The sequence below is a fragment of the Macrobrachium nipponense genome, chromosome 20, assembly GCF_015104395.2.
Source record: "Macrobrachium nipponense isolate FS-2020 chromosome 20, ASM1510439v2, whole genome shotgun sequence".
NCBI lineage: Eukaryota > Metazoa > Arthropoda > Malacostraca > Decapoda > Palaemonidae > Macrobrachium > Macrobrachium nipponense.
In genome coordinates, this window is record NC_061089.1 from 49,348,379 (window position 1) to 49,368,898 (window position 20,520).

The following is a 20,520-nucleotide window of genomic DNA, read 5'->3' on the forward strand; positions in this document are numbered from 1 at the left end:
GAATATTCTTCGTTGGCGAAGAAACAAGAGGAGGTGAAGGCGCTTGAGCCTGCAGAGAGACGAGGGGCGAGGGGACGCTTCCTTCCTTCTCACAGGTACAGCAACCTGCCTCTCCGAGGCGCGAGAGAAGCGCTTCTCAGCGTCGTCCTCGGACGTCCTACCTCTCTTCTGTGGAGGAAACGCGTCATACGACGCAGGAGAAGACCGCAACGATAACGGAGAGAGGGGACGTAAAGCGTCCTCCCTCGGAAAAGTCCTTTTCAACGGACGCGAGTCTCTCCGAGCGCTCCACCCCTTGCGTGGGGAGGGCGCCTCAGAGGATGAAAAACAGTCCTTAAGGATGCGAGCCTGAGCACGCTCCTTGGCAGCCTGGGAACTAACAACAGGTCCTGCCGAAGGGACGCCAGATCGGTGGGGAGCCCCCGTAACCCTCTTGCAGCTTTCGACATACCCACTCCCTGAGTCCTGGGAGTCCGATAGAGGTCTAGGCCTAGAGGCATTATGGGGCCGATCTGACGCCCCCTCCACAACACTAGGGGCACGATCACACACTTTACTTGAGCCGTTTTCTAGGGCCAACACTTTGGACTCTAGAGTGCGTAACGACTCTAGAATCAGAGAAAGGGCATTACCTTCTCCAGACACAGAACCAGGGCCCTCAGGCAACAACACAGGATTAGGTGAAGCAAATTCTACTGGTGTTAAAATAGGAGAAATGTTACTTCCCTTACCTTTCGTAGAACCGCTCTTGGAGGAAGACCTCCTGATCCTATCGCGCTCCAACTTACGCCGATAGGACTCATACACCTTCCATCCATCATCAGTCAAACTTTTGCATTCAATGCATCGATCATCCAACAAACAAACATGCCCCCTACACCCCATACATACTGTGTGGGGGTCTACCGATGATTTCGGTAGCCTCACCTTGCAATCACTCCTCACACACACTCTGAAGCTCACTGAACTTGATCCCGACATCACGTTCACAGAAAAGCCAATCCAAAATAAAAAAACAGTCCACTATCGCGTATGCCAATCCACAATCCAGAGTCAAAACCAAAAGTCAATCCAGATACTTAAACGAGTCAAATCCAAAAATCCTGGGCGGAGGTCTGTAAACAGGTGTTTACCGACCGGCGACAGAAAAAAATATGAATAGAAAATGGGAATGGTTCCTGATATCCGCCTCCCAGCGGCGGGAATGGGTACTACCACTTGGCCGCCCACTGCGTGTGCCGCGAGTTTTGAAATTCTGTCGGACTTCGGAGAATACAGCTATATATATATCTGTCAGGTAAGTTTCATGAACAAAATATTTTTCTACTTAAAAATTTGTATAAAATCAGGAATTAGGTATAGCAACATACTAATTTTTTTTTACAGAATTCTTCTTATTCCATGCACTCTTTAAAAAATAACCTTAAAACCATGACTTTCCTGGCAAAATGTAGGGGGGGGGGTTGTAAATAAATAATTTGACTGTAGCCAAAAAAAATTAACGTATTAAAAACTCAATGGCATGAAAGATCTAGCCTAAATATTTAATTTGCGTATTCGGTAGTAATCAGTAATTACCTTTGACTGCTAATTTCTCAAAACTAACATCAGGCGGGTTAGACCACTTTCGCACTACATGCACCATTACTGTCTTTTTACGGTAGTCATCAACAGTTAACTTTGACTGCTAATTACTCAAAACTAACATCAGGTGGGTTAGACCACTTTTGCACTACACGCCTTATATCTTCTATCACTTGTCACTGAGCAACATTGTAATTAAGCACTATTGGGACACCTAACATATTTCCATACTAATCTGGTGGTACAGTGTTCACCCTACATTCACGAGGGATGTGTGCCAGACCCCCATGTGAATAGCTAGAATCTGCAAATAGTTGAAACCCCTATGAAAATGGTTAAAATAGCCTATTTTGTTAGTTAAAACTCAAGAAAAACCCACTTAAAATGTTTATACCTGGTTATTTTACGTTTTATCACAAAAAGTGCATATTATGATGAAATTAAAAAAAAAAAAAACGAATTTGAGGATATTTCTCAGAAAAATACAGCGAATAGGCAAATTTTCTGCGAATAATGGGGGTATATGTTCCAAAGAGAAATCTGCGAATACCTGAATCCATGAACACAGGGGTTCACTGTACCGCTCTGTTTCTCTTCTTGAAAGTGTTGGGAAAAAAACATTTTTCACCAGGAGGATTTGGAAACCAGGTTAATGTTCCTCTCCTATGCCTAGAACAGTATCCCAAGGACATGGCACACGGGGACTGAATTTTTGCCTCCCTACCAAGACTGCTGGATCCAAGCTAATGTCTGGTGAGGCTCCCCTAATAATAGAATACCATGCAGAATATCTAATGCTTCTCCCTGTTCTTTCAAGATTTAATTCATCTCTAGTAATCTGCTGCACAGCAACAGATTATCCTAGGTAATACTATACTATTTAAGAGGTTTGTCCATGTATGCTCCTAATTCTAGGGACTAAACACCAGTTATCATAAATATTTTTGTTGGCTTTTTTACTTCATAGGATTTGGTATAAAATGAATTCTCTCCACTCTCCTCTGTCTTGTGCACTTTCTACATGAAGTTCCATCAGGTTTAGGTCTGTTTTTTCATGTTTTCTTGAACCTTCCTACTTGGCTTCATCCTGCTCAGTCAAAAACAGCATTCTTCAGTTGATGACTTCAATCTAAGTTAAGATGTCATCATTCTAACAGTTTAGCTTGAGTCAAATTGGTCTGTGGTCACTTTTAAAAATTCTGTTTTTTTTAGGAAGAGAGCAAATTGTTTTCACATACCTAACACTTTTACTGCTTCTACACAGTCATTGATCAACACAAAATGTAACTCAAGTCTCATAACTAAATGACAAGGAAAACAACATACATGATCTCAACAAATGCTGTACTTAATTTTATTATGTACCTAAAGAATCTACTATATACGTATACTGCAATTGTCATATACTATATAGATATATCCTTTTAAATTAATAAAAATGTTACCTATTATAACTTTGGCCAAAACACATTCCAGAACTTTTTCACTGTCATTACCGTACAGTTACCTTCTAAATCAGTTTTCTCAAGATATTAAAAATGCAGACCTTTTTCTGATAACGTACTGTAGATATAAGAAGAAAGACAGTAATTTTAAGCTAAGGGGGGGTGGCATTTCGAACCCTACAGCAGTTAAAAAGTTCAACTGGCATGATAAAAAGTCCTTTCTCAATCATTTATATGTGCAAAAAATAAAATAAAAATACTACATGATAATGCAAAATGGTATAGAAAATACAATATTTATAAGGATAAACTTAAATAAAAAAGAGCTAATACATACATTACTAAATTACATAAGTAAATGCAATTAAAAAAGAATAAACCTTCAACTGAAGACATACATTACCTAAGATGCTCAAGGTCATGAATCTCAGTTGATTCATGGATTAAAGTGATGAAATCTTCATAGCTGGCAGCATACATGTAAGTCCGTCTGTGCAGTTCCTCTGCTGCATGCTGCTGTCGTAAATATGACACCAAGCGCTGATTAATCCAATCAGGGTCACAAACTCTATCAATCATTGGCTCAAAGACTGTAATAAAAAAAGGAATTGTTATAATATTAGGTTTTTTACTTGCCAAATACATAATTACATTGCTGTTAGGTCCTATTTTTCCATGGCAGCTTAAGATTTAAATTTCGCGTTGGCACTGTTTTGGTGTAGAAAGGTACAACACAGCTTAATAGAACAATTCGTTCATACTCCATATCCATGACAGAGGGGAGGTGGGGGCTCTGATTATGTAGTTAGTATACTTGGGAAGTATATATAAAAAAATCTGATTTTATTGTAAAAATACCATTCTTATATAAGTAACTTACCAAGTAATTAAATAGCTGAATCCCACATTGACAGGAGGTGGGATCCATGGACAAAAAAAAAAAAAGAAAAAAAACTCATTAAGGAGATTAATTTGACAAAGTAAATTTGCCAGTATTGTTCAAATGCTTGTTGTAACCTTACCCGTTGAGACCACTGCAGCAGGAGGGTACTGCCTCTGGTTAGTGCTTCTCTTCAACTTGTCGTGGCGCAACAGTAAAGCTGAGGGTCGCCTGTACTCTAGTGGGTGCATTGCCACCAAGGAGTGCTTCGATGGTTGCCAAAGCATAAATCACAGCAGTGCCCTTGCCTTGGGCACCATGCAAGAAATTCAACCAGATTGCTTTGATATCTACACAACACTTAAAACCATTACCCATCCATCAAAAACAACTTGTGGGTACTTCAGGAACTCGGTACCCCTAAGCTTCCCATAGCTATCACCTTAAGCCAAGGTGACGAGACAGAGAAACAGAAGAAATACCCCTATCCTTCCTCACCCAATACATACCATGCCAGCCATGGACAATGGTCGTAGCACACTGCAGCTTTCATAAGTGGTCTCCACATCACGTAAGTAATGAGAGGCAAAAACAAATCTACACTTTCAATACATAGATTACAGTATTGTGGAGAGTGACAGATTGCATTTGAAACCCAGTGAAGTGGCGAGACTACCCTTATCGCATGGGCCTTGATTTTCACTAAGGGTAATGTCTCATCGTGAATGCCACAGTGAGATTTGGAGATGACCTCTCTTAAAAAGAAGGACAACACATTCTTTGGTAGGAGTCTTGGGAAGTCCACCAACAATGTATAAATGTCAGGGAACCATTCCCTTTGTGGCCAAAATGGGATCACGAGTGTCATTGTTAAGTTGCTGTGGGACTGAAACGTGTTGATTCCCCTCACCATGCTGAATGGGGGGAAGGTGTAAATGTTCAAGTTGGACCAGTCCTGTAACATTGGAGCCATCGCCCATGCAAGAGGGTCCGGCGCTGGGGAGCAATACAAGGGAAGATGGTGATTCTTTGACATCGCAAACAGGTCTATTGACAGCTTCCCAAACAGTTTCCACAAGTCTGTTTGCAAAAACTTGACTCTTCGCAAGGATGTTCCATTTACCCTGAACAATGGGAGAACAAATTTGTCCTCTGCAAGAACTACAAACTGAACATGTGTCATATTTAGCTGATGTCAACCTAGTCTTGCAACCTATGTAGGAATACTAAATACTATGAGCACTAGAGTCTGACTGTTAGACACAATTGCATAAGCTGAATGATTAGTGCTACAGAAACAAATCAGCAGTACTTCACCAAAAGCTGGCAAACCAACCAGTAAAATTCAACTACAAAAGAGCACCCAACTGATGTTTACTCGATGATTGGCAGAAAAGAATTGTTCCATTCCATTAAGCAGTGCTGTACCTTCCACCCAAAAATGGGCAGGGTTAATTACCTACACCAAAACTGAGCGCTAACGCGAAATTTAAATCTTAAGCTGTCGTCAAAAATAGGAACTAACAGCAATATAATTACTAGATAAGTTACTTATATAAAAATATGAAATTATTATAATAAAACAATGTTTTAATTATACGTAACCAGTAATTATCAAGCTGCGAGTGAAACTCTAAAGCTTTATAATTACTAGGGAAGTCTCATAATTAAAAACAAGACATGCAATCACTTTACTGTAAAGAACTCAGAGAAAATGAAGAGATCTTATATAGTATTACAAATGCAAACTAGAAGCTGTGGCTTCACTCACTCAAAATGAATGTAGAAATTTCAGATATTTCCTTATACATAACATTGACCGTAATAAAAGGGGTTAGAAATATTAAACAATACTGCACTACATATGATTATTTTTATTTTCATCTAGGTTACGGATGTTAAGAAGTGCAGAAGTAATAAGAGAAACTTCAAAAATGCTTTAAACAAACAGATTAAAATTGCAACATCACTGCAACAAATGAAGAGGCAAAAAAACACAATTACAAAGCATTTCCCAGAGCCAAACCAAGTACCCTTCTCCCCCTCCTCCTCCACCATCCCTACCACCCCCAGAGGCAATAAGACTAGCCACTCCTTTTCCTCCTCCTCCTCCTCCTCGACATATGAAACAAGTATGCAATGAGGATGATTGATTGATTGATTGATTGATACTATATTAATCTAGCATCGTGACAACTAGGTCATTGATGCCGAACTATATATAAAAAGACCCTATAAATTTTAATAATAATAATTTAACAGAATTATTTTAAAAATATGATGAAAGATACTGGCAATTATAAAATAAATATAAAAATAAATTATATAAAAAATTATACATACATACATATACACACACATACATACATACATACTAAACATACGTACATGCACACTCGCATACATACACACAATTTCAATAAGAATAAAAGCAAGGCGCACACAAACATTACAGTTTATCTAAAATACCATTGTTAAAAAGAAATCCAAACAATCCAGTCATGTTAAAAATCCCATTTGCTCCTAAAATTTTTGATAACTTAAAAACATTATTCTCCTTCCCATAGTATAGATATTGATTGCGCTGTTCCACCAAACTGGGGCACTCAACCAGCAAGTGCATAACAGTCAGTGGAACTATGCAATCCTCACAGTATGGTTCGTGATCACGACTCATCAAGTAGGAATGTGTCAGCCTAGTATGTCCAATACGCAGACGGCACAGAGCCGTTTCAAACCTTCTGGGCATAAAATCGTACTGCCAAGGATTGATTGCAGGGGCAATTATTCTCATTTTTACATTTGTAGTTATATTTGACCAAATATTTTGCCAAAGTACTTTATGCTTCTCTCTAATTGGAGTATATAAATCTCTGCACGGCAGCTTAAATGATCTGGGCTCAATACGAGAAACAGCCTCCTTGGCAATTGCATCAGCACGTTCATTTCCAGATATTCCAACGTCCGTGCTGGAACCCAACAAAATTCAATATTAAAACCCCTCCGCTTAGCTAAAAATAACCATTCCAGAATACTTAAAACTACTGGATGTTTGGAATAAAAATCTTTCAGTGACTCTAGAGCGCTTCTAGAGTCACAGTACACAATAAAATTCTTATCATTACTTTTTAAAACTTCTTTGACAGTATTTAAAATTCCATATAATTCTGCAGTAAATGCAGATGCATTACTTGAAAGCCTTCCACTACGCTCAAAGGACGGAAAAACTATGCCAAAACCAGCGCCTGCACTGGTTTTGGATCCATCAGTAAAAACTGGGATAAAATTGTCATGTTGTGACATATGATCTAAAAAGGTATAAAGTAATATTTTATCAGAGACATTCTTTTTTGGTTGATTAAAGTAGTTACAAAACTCTACTGCTGGGAATTTCCAAGGGGGAGATACAGATGCCTTGACCGGTAGTACACATTTGTCTGGAATGTTCAGGTCTTGGAGGGTTGATTTCAGTCTGAAGGCATATGGACGTGGCATCTTTGGATGACTTTCATAAAAGCTATCAAATCTTCCATTTTTCTTAGCGACTGGCATACTAGGGATCCTGGAAGTCTTTGGAATCTGAACCAGCTTCGAGCCAGAAGAGCCTGGTAATGTAAGGCTAGGGTGGGCATTTCCCCAGCATCTACTAACATACTCTCTATAAGGGAAGTCCTAAAAGCTCCAGTAGCAATCCTAATTCCAGTATGGTGAATGGAGTCTAAAATCTTAAGGCGACTTGGGGTAGCCGAGGTGTAAACTTCACATCCATATGTTAATTTTGATAAAACCAAGGCTTTATACAATCTCAATAACTAGAGTCTATCTGCTCCCCAAGATGTACTTGACAAAACTTTCAAGATATCCAAGGATTTTCTGCACTTAGCCCTGAGATTTAGGATATGGGGAAGCCATGTCAACCGAGTATCAAAAATCATTCCTAAGAACCTTGTTTCGTTAACACAAGATATTCTCTGGCCATTTACATATAAATCTGGGTCTGCATGTATCCCTCTAATTCTACAGAAATGCATGGCTACAGTCTTTGATGAAGAAAATCTGAAACCATGCACTTCAGCCCATTTCACTATCTTATTTATTACTATTTGTAGATGACGTTCTGCTACTGACATACGTGCAGCTGCAAAAGATAAAGAAAAGTCATCCACAAAGAGTGCGTGCATAACATCAGCAGGTATTTGCTTTACTATGTCATTAATTGCTAGAGCAAAAAGTGTTACACTTAACACACTGCCCTGAGGAACATTCTTCTTGTTTACAGACTTCAGACAGAACTGCTCCTACTTGTACTTGAAAATAACGATTTTTTAAGAATAGCTTGATAAAAATAGCTAATTCTCCTCTTAAACCATATTCATGGACTACTTTCAGAATTCCATACCGCCACGTAGTATCATACGCTTTTTCCAAGTCGAAGAAAAACCGTGATAAAGTGGTGCTTAGAGGCAAAGGCTTCACATATCGCAAACTCCATTCTAACCAAGATATCAACAGTGGATCGCATACTGCGGAAACCACATTGGGCCGGAGAGAAAAAGTTTCCTCGCTCTAAATACCACACTAAACGAGCATTCACCATTTTTTCCATTAGTTTACACAAACAAGATGTTAGGGCAATTGGACGATAATTTCCTACAAAAGAACTATCCTTTCCAGGCTTGACAAAAGGAAGGACTCTTGCTAGTTCCCAAAATAAAGGGTAGTAATGTTCTTTATAAATTCTGTTTATTATACTGAGGATAAATCTTTTAGTATTCTGAGCAGCATGCTTGATCATAGAATATGAAATTTCATCAGGACCAGGAGCAGATTCTTTACACTTTGAGAGAGCCAATTCAAATTCTCTAATAGTAAATGGAATATTATAAGACTCCTCTTTATTTGTTGTGAAATCAAGATAATACTGTTCCATTTGCTTTCTGCTGTTTGCATACGGTTTCTCATTATCTTTTTTAGATATTTTAGCAAAATGTAGGGCAAACTCATTTGACACTACTTTTGGATCTCCTACATTATGCCATTTATTTTTAACACAGGTGGTTGGCTAGGTACAAACTTTCCTGCTATTTTCCTTATCTTCTTCCACACTAATGTGATGGGAGTTTTGCAATTTATGGAAGAAATGAAGTTTATCCAAGATTTTCTTCGTGCATTTTTAATTTCAAACCTAAACTTTGCCCTAGCCTACGAAATTCTACCAGATAATAGTTACATTTCCGTCTTTTTATACCTAGTAAACCAAGATCTCATAGTTCTATGGGTTTCATGGCATTTCTTTGACCACCATGGAACTGTCGGCGCATAAATAGACCTGATGTTCTTGGAATTGACTGAAGTCCAGCTGCATATAAAGTAGTAATTAACAATTCCATAGCATCCTCAATGCATCCAAATTCATCTGCTGTAGCTTCGACTGAACTATGTTCTTCAAAATTTGCCCAGTCAGCTCTTTTTTACACTCCAACGGGGTAATCTTGAACATGGTGGACTTGATCCAGTGCTTAAAACAATTGGAAAGTGATCACTACTATACCTATCATCGATCACTCGCCAATTGAAGTCCATAATGGCATCGACACTACATATTGACAAGTCTATGGCTGTTAAAGTACCAGTCTGTACATGGAAATGGGTGGGTTCTCCAGTGTTTAGAACACCAACATTTTCACTTTCAATAATGGATGACAGGCAGTTTCCTCTCTCAATAGTAATTAAATCCCCCCATAAAGGATTTCTTCCATTCATATCACCTAGGATGATGAAAGGCAGAGGAAGCTGTCTGATGAGATTACAAAAATCAGTACTAGGGAAAGCTACATTTGGTGGAAGATATACAGAACAAATTGTATATTTACGAGCCAGAAACACTTGCACTGCAACAGCTTGCAAAGAAGAATTAACAGGAAAATGCTTGTGTGGAGTATCATGGCGAACATATAACATTGCTCCACCCCGGTTTCTATTGTTTTGATTTAGATGTGAATGGTAAGCAACATATTCTTTAGGGCAAGGAATAAAATCACTGCTGAGCATAGTCTCCTGCAAAGCTATACAAACAGGAGACAACTCAAAAATTAACATTTTGAGCTCCTCCCATTTAGCTCTCAGGCCCTGACAATTCCACTGAAGAAAATTTAAGAAATTACTTGAGTTTAGAGGCCTTGATAATAGGGCCTCTTTGAAGATATTTTGTCTTCGTAGGGTTGCCAGGAATTTGGGGAATCCTACCACCCTCAGCCTCCTTTCTTTTTGGGACTGGCATTGCTACCTGCATACAGGAAGCAACTTCTGGTTCTTGGTTGGCTGCCCCCGTAGCTGGTGTTCCAGGCTCCCAAGAAGCCATTGCATCAGCTAAGGAGGGCGACTCCCCACAAGAGGCATGCAGATCAGCAAGGACAGACGTAAATTCCAAATTACTCACACCAGTCAAAACTGATGCTGCTTCTAAAGAAACTGATGCACCAGCCAAAGCTGATGCTGCCTCCAAAGAGGTTGATGCATCAGCCAAGGCTGAAGCTGCCTCCAAAGAGGCTGATGCCCCAGCCAAAGCTGATGCTGCCTCCAAAGAGGCCGGTGCACCAGACAAAGCTGATGCTGCCTCCGAAAAGGCCAGTGCTCCAGCCAAAGCTGATGCTGCCTCCGAAGAGGCTGGTGCACCAGCCAAAGCTGATGCTGCCTCTGAAGAGGCTGGTGCACCAGCCAAAGCTGATGCTGCCTCTGAAGAGGCCAGTGCACAGCCAAAGCTGATGCTTGCCTCCAAAGAGGCCGGTGCACCAGCCAAAGCTGATGTTATTGAAGTTGTAGACATTTTAATTTGAGCTTTACCCAAGTTGTTTTTGCTGCTACTTTCTGTTACATGGGATTTTTGAGTTTTTCCACCTGTTCTAAATGAATTTGAAGCAGTATTCGAATTAACTTTCCTCCTTCTCAATTGTTGTCTATTTGCAGCAACACTTGCAAAAGATACTCCTGGTCTTATATATTTGTTCAGTACTATTCTTCTGGCTTCTGCAAAAGTAACTTTCTCAAGGACTCTAGTATATTGTATTTCTTTCTCAAAAAGGAAAACATCACATGAGTTCGAGGATGACTGGTGTGCTTCCCCACAATGAATGCATTTTGGTTCAGCATGGCAATCACCATGCTCAACTTCTCCACAATTTATACAAATTGCAGGGTTTCCTTGCAACTTGGATCTACAGGACCCAATAATATGCCCATATTCCTGACAGTAAAAACACCTCCTGGGTCTCGGCACGTACTGTTTCACTTTATATCTGTACCAAGCTGCTTTAATAAAATTTGGTAACTTAGAAGAATTAAAGGTTAATAACAACTGTGGCATAGGACACAATGCCCCGTTTACTTTCTTTTTCAGTCTTTCCACCTTCAATACCCCCTGATCTTTAAGTTCATCTTCCAGTTCCTCTTCAGGATGAATCATAAGGTGAGGAGCATATATAATTCCTTTGGTATGATTGAAGGTATCGTGTGGTTTACATTCACTCTGAACTCCTCCCAGTAAACTCAGAGATTTCAATTTCTCACTTTCTTCTACTGATCTAGTCTCACCTAAAAACTTATTTCTACCATGTGGCAATATCTTAGGTTCCCTCCCACAGCATTTTACAATATCCCTATGTACTTCAAAAATATTCATAACTTTATCCTCAAATGTAATGGTTAGATATTTATCAAACTCATTAGGGACACATCCTCCAGATTCTTCTAATGATTTTCTTCCTACAAAATTTCTTCTCCCTTGATGGGGAGTATATGGTGCCAGTGTAACCACACTGGACTGAATAGTCCTTCCCATGTCTGGTTCCGTGCAATGGTCATCAGGATTTTGGGGTTTTAAGTTCCTCATAGAATGATATATAGCAAATTCGTCTAGGTTTTCCCCATACCCACCATGGAGCCACATTTAGAGGATGCAATTCCCTTACTGGGGCACCCTAGGGGTACAACCTAGATATACACCCCACATCCAGTACCTTGAGGGTCATCAGTCCATCGAGATCAGACCCAGCACCGAATGCAGGGTTTGACATAAAAGTTTCCCCTCGCTCGACCACGTTGGGTACTCCAGTTCTACGGGTGGAGAGGCATGCCGTCCCACTCCACCCTCCTTCAACTCCAGAGAACAGTAAGAGCATGTCCAAATTCATGCTAAGGTCATCAACAAAATCCATCCGGACAGAGGAAGGAGAGAAATTGTGAAAATAGGAGGAGGTGATACAGAGTACCAGGATTAGTCAGGATGCTCTGAATTGACCTTAGTGGCATGGCAGTACCTACCGGGGTGAATAAATCACCCCACCACCATTGCTCAATTCTTCATTGCACCACGCAAGCCCCCCCACTACAGCAAAGTTCCTGGTCACAAGGGGGGGCAATGAGGATGAAGACCACTGCCACTTATTAAGTAAGTACCATGTTAAACTTGATTTCACCCTTTTCTCTATTGCTTCACATAAACAGCTTGTTAAAAAATACCAACTTTTAAAAATGATGATGAGCCTACCTTTGCAAGCAAGAAGTTCTTTCAAGAGGGTCCGCAATGGTGTGCATTTTGAGTATTCAGGGGGAAGGCATCTAGATATTAAGAGTTCTGCCACTAAGCGTAGGAAGTTCCTCTCTCGTTCAGGTGAACTCAGCTGTGGTACCAAGTGAAATATTCCTCGCTCACCTCTAGCTTCCCTGAAATAATTTGACAATTAAATAAACACTTTGTTCATCACTAATATGGTAAAGGCCATGACTGAATTAACGAAAAGAAAATATAGATCACCAGCATTGATGTGAATTCCTTGACGATGTATACCAAAGCCACAACAAAAACAGCCCATCAAAGTACCATCTGATGCCCTACTTCACTAAAAATAAAACATTTAAAGGTTTGGTAAATGTATTCTGAGACCACTTAAATAGCAAGGCCAAGTGTATGCATTTGTAATTCCGTGGAGAAAGATAGCACTCTTTCAATATTAACCCTTAAGAGCCAGGCTGAAAAAAAAACATGCAACCCCCTAGACCAGGCAAACTTTGAGGTCACCCAATTTAAGAAAAAAAAAAAAAAAACTAATCAATGGAAAGAGGAAGACCTGCAAATGGACCGAAAAAAATGATAAAATATTCTCCTACCTTCCACGAGAAGTTGAAAATGACTATTCACAACCCCTTGTGGGGTCTCTCTTAAAAGAAAATTGTAAATTTTACCAAGTTATATGTTTCTTCTAATAATTTTATTTTATTTTGTACAATTATAATTACAGCTCACACAGTATCATAAAAGATAAGAACTAAAATCAATAAAAAATTCTGAGTATATTTGTTGTAAAATATTTACCTAAATTTACAGAGATCGAAGATGCAGTAACTTTTTTTGGATTATAGATATATTTTCCAATATTTCTTTGCATTTTACTTTGCAAAATTACAATTATAAATGACATACTATCATAAAAGATAAGAATTAAAACCAACAGCAACTGTTGGGTATATTTATGAGAAAACATAAAAAGCAGTCATGTTAGAGAGAAACTAACTGAATCATGAGATGCCTAGAATCAGTGAGTTAAGCCAGTTGCTATTAGTAAATTTATGGGACATTGAAGTAATGGAACCTCGTTCCCGCCCGATTTCTCCGAATCGATGGTGGGTAATATTGTTATTCACAAGGAGATAGTTCTCCATTCACCGCTCAAAACTTGTTATTGTTACTCATAATCCATTCACCACTCAAAACCTGTTGTTATTACTCATATAAGGGTATCTGTCCATTAGGGGTTAAATTGTTTGAGCAATAGGAAAGCTGATATTTTCCTTAAAGGGACGGTACCAAGCAATATTATCCCAAACTGACAGTTTAGAGGTATCCCGGTATTGGCATCATGGGTAAGAAGATTCCTATGAAGGGAGTTCCTAGTTCACCAGATGGTCCCTTTTCTGACATTATAAAATTACAATATCCAATTTTTGAAGTCAGGAGGCAGAACTTATGGAAGGCAGTAGGTCCATCATTTTAAATAACACAATAATAGTAATACGTACATCAGAAAAGGGTATTTGGTTGCATTTTTAATTGGCTCTTTACAAAAAAAAATTTTTTTTTATCACTATCCAGTTAAACAAACAAAATTTTTCAGTAAATTAATCCTTAGGAGCTGGTATAAAAAATTAATATGCAGCATTCCAGACTGGGGAAACTTTGAAGTTGGCCAGTTGAAGAAAAAAATGGCTTAATGGAAAGTGAAAGATATGCAAATGCACATGCTGTAAAAAAAAAAATAAGATAAAAAATTGTTCCTACCTTCCACAAAAAGTTAATAATAACTATCAACAACCTCTTGTGGGGCTCTTTTACAAAGCAATTGTAAATTTTACCAAGTTATACAGGTTTGTTCTAATAAATAAGTTTATTTTATTTTGTAAAATTATAATTACAGCTCAACAAAAATCAAAACAGATAAAAAATAAATTCAGTAACAAATTCTGGGCATATTTCTTGTAAAATATTTACATAAATTTACCAACGAAAGATGAAGTAACATTTTGGGATTTGTACATGTTTTTCTATTATGTATTTCTTTGCACTTTTCGCTGTAAAATTTTATCTATATCTGACATACTATCATAAAAGATAAGAACTAAAACCAAGAGCAACCCCTTGGTATATTTATGAGCAAATTTATAAAAAGACATTATGTGAGACAGAAATGCAGTACATCCTCCCTTGAAGTCAAGAACACAAGTAAGTTTCTGAGCTGCCCAGTCTCTCATCATAGCCAGTCTAAAAGTTGCCATTAGTGAATTTATGAGCTCTTTACCGCTCGATTCCCGAAAATCGATGGCGCATAATATAAATTTCCATGATAAAATTTATTATTTGGATACTTACCTACTTTAAAGTTAGCTCATATCTCCACGCCGATAGGCGAGTCGGCATTCAAAACAAAAGAAAAGACGATCGCTTGCCTGATCCGGAAGACTGTCTAGTTTCACCTGTTCTCCACCAGGTGTGTTCGAATGTTTTAGCTCTAGTCAGAATTCTCCTTGACGGCCCACTAAATGTGGGGAGGCTGGGTGGGGTCTACTTTAACAGTAGGCAAGTATCCAAATAATAAATTTTATCATGAAATTTATATTATACTTGAGATGAACCTTACCTACTGTTAAAGTTAGTTGATTCCCACATTGAGATAAAGGATGGTGGGTAGTGCAGCTAGACAAATTCCGCTCAGCCAAGCGAGCTAAGAGTTTCTTGTATGAAACTCAAAACATCCTTACCTGATCAGGAATCCTTCCTGGATAATACTACCACCAGGATGTGAATTCCCTTCAGGGTGCAAGGCTCTCATGTGTGTGCAGTCAAGAGCAGCCTTGCGGAAAAAACCACTTCATTATCAGTCAGAATGAACAGAAGTGGCATGATGGGACCCCTGTGCCTGGGTCCAAAAGCCCCCAAAATTGACAGTCAAATACAAAGTAAATACCTATGATACAAAGGTACGCTCCTGTACAACAAATGTACCTTCATGCTCCCCAAAAAACCAACACCCGGGATTAAAATAAAAGAGCCTAAACGATTGCTCTTTCTTTCGGTTCATGAAAAGACTTTACCCGCTATTACAAGAGGGTTAAAGGCTTTACAGTTTTCAAACGCAATTTCTACATCTTTAAGATAATGAGCAGCAAAAACCGAATTACAATTCCACCGAGCTGCATTAATTACATCCTCAAGAGAAATTCTTTAAAAAACTAAAAGAAGTAGCAACTGCTCTTACACTATGTATATTTACCTTCAATAAATGTAAGATATCTGGGTTTAGTTTCTCATGTGCTAGTCTTATTAAATGCTTAACAAAAAAAAAAAAAGACATTGCATTCTTAGATAAAGGAGTGTTAGGTTTTCTAACACTACAAAATAAATTATCAACTCTGCCCCTCACGGGTTTTAATCTATTTAAATAAATTTTAATAGCTCTAACCGGACAGAGGAGGTCTTCTTCTTCATTCCCAACCAGTGAGGTCAAATTTGGAATTCTTACCATTTTAGGTAGAAGTTTAGCCTTGACATCATTCTTAGCCCTGAACATGGGCATAAATGATAAAATAGCATCTCCTCTACAAAAGCCTACCTTATTGGAGAATGCTTGTAACTCGCTTACTCTTTTGGCTGTCGCTAGCACTACCAAAAAGAGCGTCTTCATGGTTTGGATCTGCAGATAAGAACTTCAGCACTACATCCAAGTTCCATGAAAGAGATTGATACTGAACTTTAGGGGCTTCAATTTCAAATGATCTCAACGCCTCCTTAAGATCTGGATCGTTAGAAATATCTAATTGTACATGCTGTAGCACTGATGACAGTATGGATCTATATCCTTGAATAGCAGCTACAGAAAGCTTCTTACTATATCCAAGATATCGAAAGAACTTATTTATGTTGTTTACAGAGGTACGGGTGCTGGAAATCCCTCTAGAATAACACCAGGAGCAGTACACAACCCATTGTCTCTGATACAAGGCCAAGGTTGTTGTTTGTCTTGATTTAAGGATAGACTTCCAAGACACTTTAGAAAACCCTCTCGCTCAAAGGAGACGGTCAAGAGTCTCCAAGCGGTTAAGTGTAACATGCGGAGGCTTTGGTGGAACTGCTTGGACTTTGGTTGTCCGAGTAGATCCTTCCTTAAAGGAAGGACACGAGGGAGATCCACTGAAAGAGCTAGAAGGTCCGGAAACCACTCTCTCTGAGGCCACCACGAAGCTACTAGTGTCATTCTGCAGTGATTTGATTCTTGAAACTTGTTCAGTACTTTCTTATTATTGCAAATGGAGGAAAAGTATATGCATCTAGGTTGGACCAATCTTGAAGAAATGCATCTACTGCCCAAGCCTGAGGGTCCTGGCATGGAGAGCAATGCACTGGGAGTTTCTTGTTCATTGCTGTTGCAAATAAGTCCACATTTGGAGCTCCCCATAGACTCCACCGCGACTGGCGACTCGCGGATGTAAAGACCATTCCGTGGGTAGGACTTGTCCCTTCCTGCTCAATTGATCTGCCAAGACATTGTTCTTCCCTGGTATGAACTGTGGAACCAATACTATGTTCCTGGCTTCCGCCCAAAGAAACAACTTCTTCACTATCAGAAACATGACTTTGATCTCGTTCCGCCCTGGTTTCTGATGTACGCCAAAGAGGTAGTATTGTCTGAAAATACTGTTATTACCTTTCCTCTGACTATCTGTTCGCACAGAAGGAGCAACTTCCATACTGCCAACAGTTCTAGATTATTTATGTGCAACTCCCTCTCTTGCAGTGACCATACCCCGGACATCTGATGGCCTCCCAGGCAAGCTCTCCAGCCTGTCATTGAGGCATCTGAAAACAAGGTTAGGTCTGGGCTCACTACTCTTAGGGATGACCCTGTTCCCAGTCTTTGACGATCCTTCCACCATGCTAACGTCTATCAAAGACTTACTGGGACTGAAATTAAATGGGAGTCCGGCAGGGACTTCCTATCCCAAGATTCTCTCAAGTAGAGTTGAATTGGTTGCATCCTGAGCCTTGCTAGACTGACAAATCTTTCCAGAGATGCCATGTGTCCCAACAGAGACAGCCATTGCCTTGCTGGAAGCTTCCTTAAGGGCTGAAATTTTCCTAGAAGCAATAAAAAATTGTCTATGCGTTTCTCCGACGGAAAAACCTGAAAACTGCGAGTGTCTATCCTCGTCCCTAGATAGAGAATTGTCTGAGTTGGAATCAGAGCAGACTTCTGAAAATTTATCAATATGCCTAGTGATTGCGCCAGGCAAAGTAACAGATCCTTGGCCCTCAGAATTCCCTTGAAATAGTTGGCCAACATTAGCCAGTCATCTAAATAGCGCATAATTCTTACTCCCAACAAATGACACCATCCCCCTACTGGTGCCAAAATCCTCGTAAATACCTGCGAAAGAGCTCTGAATTGAAATGTCTTCCCTGCGAAGACAAAACGCAGGAACTTGTGAGACAGGATTTATCGGAATGTAGAAATATGCGTCTTGCATGTCCACCGACATCATCCAGTCGTTCTTCTGTACTGCCGCTAGTACTGTGCTGGGTGATTCCATGGAGAATGGGGTTAGACGAATGAATGTGTTGAGTCTTGACACATCCAGTACTGGACGCCGCCCTCCAGACGCTTTGGGCACCAGAAAAAGACTGTTGTAAAACCCAGGCGAGTTTCCCGACACCTGCTCTATCTCTTTCTTCTCCAGTAATGATACCACCTTTTTCTGAAGTACAAGAAATTTTCCCTGCTGATGACGATAAGCTGGAAGAGCAATTGGAGACGACGACAGAGGAGGAAGAGGCAGAAAAGGAATTTTGTAGCCTTCCTTCAGTACCTCCACCACCCAAGGTTCTGCTCCTAAGTCTCTCCAAACATGCCAGATCTGCAGTCGACCTCCTACTGGAACCTGAGAGCATAAAGATTCATTTCTTTCTAAAAAACTTAGCAGTTTTGTTTTTATTGGAGCCTGGTAAGGACCTACGAAAGGGCTTAGTAGCTGAAGACTGTTCATGAGATGAGGAAGGACGAATTTTTGCTGGAGGGCCAGACGGCAAAGAAGGAGCAGGTCTTTTGTTCCCCACTTTAAAAGATTGTCTGATAAATTCCATATTTTCCTGTACAGAAATATCCTCCCTTAATGCCTTAAATAGAGATGGATTCAGAAGGCAGTCCACAGGGGAACCCAAAACTGCAGCCATCTTCTGAGAAAGAGAGACCTTGGTCGAAAGATAAGAGCACAATTGTTCTCTTTTCTTCAAGATCGAATTAGTGAAAGCATGAAAACATTCGCCTGCCGCGCCTGAAATAGCCTTATCCAGGCAAGACAAAATATCTAAAGACTCTTCCCAAGATTTGATACCTGCTGGCGTCAGAAAGTCTTTAAGCTGACACAGAGAAGTGGCAATAGTATACTTAGCGAAAGTTCCGCAAAAGACAAAACCTCAATACTTCTAAACAAAGACTTCAACAAAGCCTCTGCCTCTGTATTAGACAAAAGCACCTTGCCCGTCTCAAGAGCGCGTCTTTTCATAGGATCGAGACGCAAGGAAATCAGCTTCGTCAACCGAGGACGGTTTCAGCGCCGGCAACGAGCCTGTGTCGTGATAACCGATTCCACGCAATTTCAAAAACCCCGGAATACTAGAGCTGGCAGACTTACCAAAGCTTTGTGCGCCAGCAGACGAGATATTTCGTCAAAACGTCCTCTAATTGAAGGCGAAAGCTTAGGTTTCTTCAAAGACTTAATGGGAGTTGAAATGCTGGAAGACAATAACAACCTAGTCTCTACAGAATCTCTTTCCTCCACCAAATGAGGATAAAGAGAAGTGCAAAGCTCCAGTAAGCGCCGAAAGACCGAAGGAGACTCTTCCGACTCGAGATGATGATCTGCCAGTTGCGGATTCGAGACGACAGCAGCCGACTCCTCGCGACAAAAATTTGGTTCGATAGGCGAAGAGCCTCCGGGAGAAGTAGTCTGCAGTTGTCTACTAGCGTCGACACCAGTCGGCCAAGTCGAAGTAGAGGGATACCCGTCGGCAAAGAAATGGAATTTTTATTCTAAAATTAATATTAATAATACTTACCTGTATAATTTATCTAGCCCTAAATCCCCAAAAACCGCACCAAAATTTACCACATTGGCAACCCTGTTACCTCCTATTCTGTCCGCCAGTTGGCAACACTGTCGTTGACAGATACGAAAAACCTTCCCTCAAATCAGTTGTGATAGGCAGATCGTGGGGTAGGATGGGTGGGACTAGATAAATTACACAGGTAAGTATTATTAATATTAATTTTAGAATAAAAATTCCATATTAATAAACATTACCTTAATATAATTTATCTAGCCGATTAACCACATTGAAAGGATGAGGGAATCTGAATACAATTTCCCCTTCGGACAGAATAGGAGAAAACAAACAAAGAAATATATATCATAGGCAGTCAAAACTCAACCCAAGGTCAAAGATACTAACAACTCAAAGTCTCCTACCATAATGCCACCAACTGCGGTAGCACAGGACAAGGAGTAAGTGCATAGTCAGTCCGTCTGTACTAAAGTCAGGTGCCCGACCAGGTGACCAGTCAGACGAATTGCGGACAGCAAGGCTGCACCCTGAAGACTATCAAGCACTATTCTTTCGCTAAAGGATGAGTGTCTGGGCGATTCAAAGCTAAGCAAACCTTGGGGGTGTCACGCAACCCGAAGTCGCCAGCAACGAATTGGCTCATGAGCAACTCCTAACTCGAGCTTTCTGGTGCCAAGAGAAATGAGCGCGGAGCAAAAAGGCGATTCAGTCCCGAAGGACGAATGCCTGACAGTCCAACCTGGTCTCGTGTTACACGATCATCGGGGGTGTATCAACGCAACCGACTTCGTCAACAAGAAACTCAGGGCTACTAAATGTCGCCTGATCTCACACGAGTGTCTGACTCCGAGAAGACAGGTGAGACAAAAAGTAGATGGTGAGCGAGTCACCAGATGACAGCAGACGATCCATCGACTAATTCCCTGTCCAGGACAGTGGAAGAA

The 20,520-nt window shown here is 40.0% G+C and overlaps 1 protein-coding gene across 4 annotated transcripts in view; it reads right to left on the minus strand.

Annotated features, from left to right (window-relative positions):
* Nucleotides 1-20,520, minus strand: part of LOC135225654 (sorting nexin-25-like) — an 81,847-nt gene that overhangs the window by 36,132 nt on the left and 25,195 nt on the right. For all 4 annotated transcript variants that reach the window (XM_064265011.1, XM_064264988.1, XM_064265005.1 and 1 more), the window contains exons 5-6: nt 12,455-12,630; nt 3,433-3,619 (exon numbers count right to left, since the gene is read on the minus strand). In XM_064265011.1, the coding sequence (XP_064121081.1) occupies nt 3,433-3,619; nt 12,455-12,630 (363 nt within the window). The remainder of the gene's footprint in view (nt 1-3,432; nt 3,620-12,454; nt 12,631-20,520) is intronic.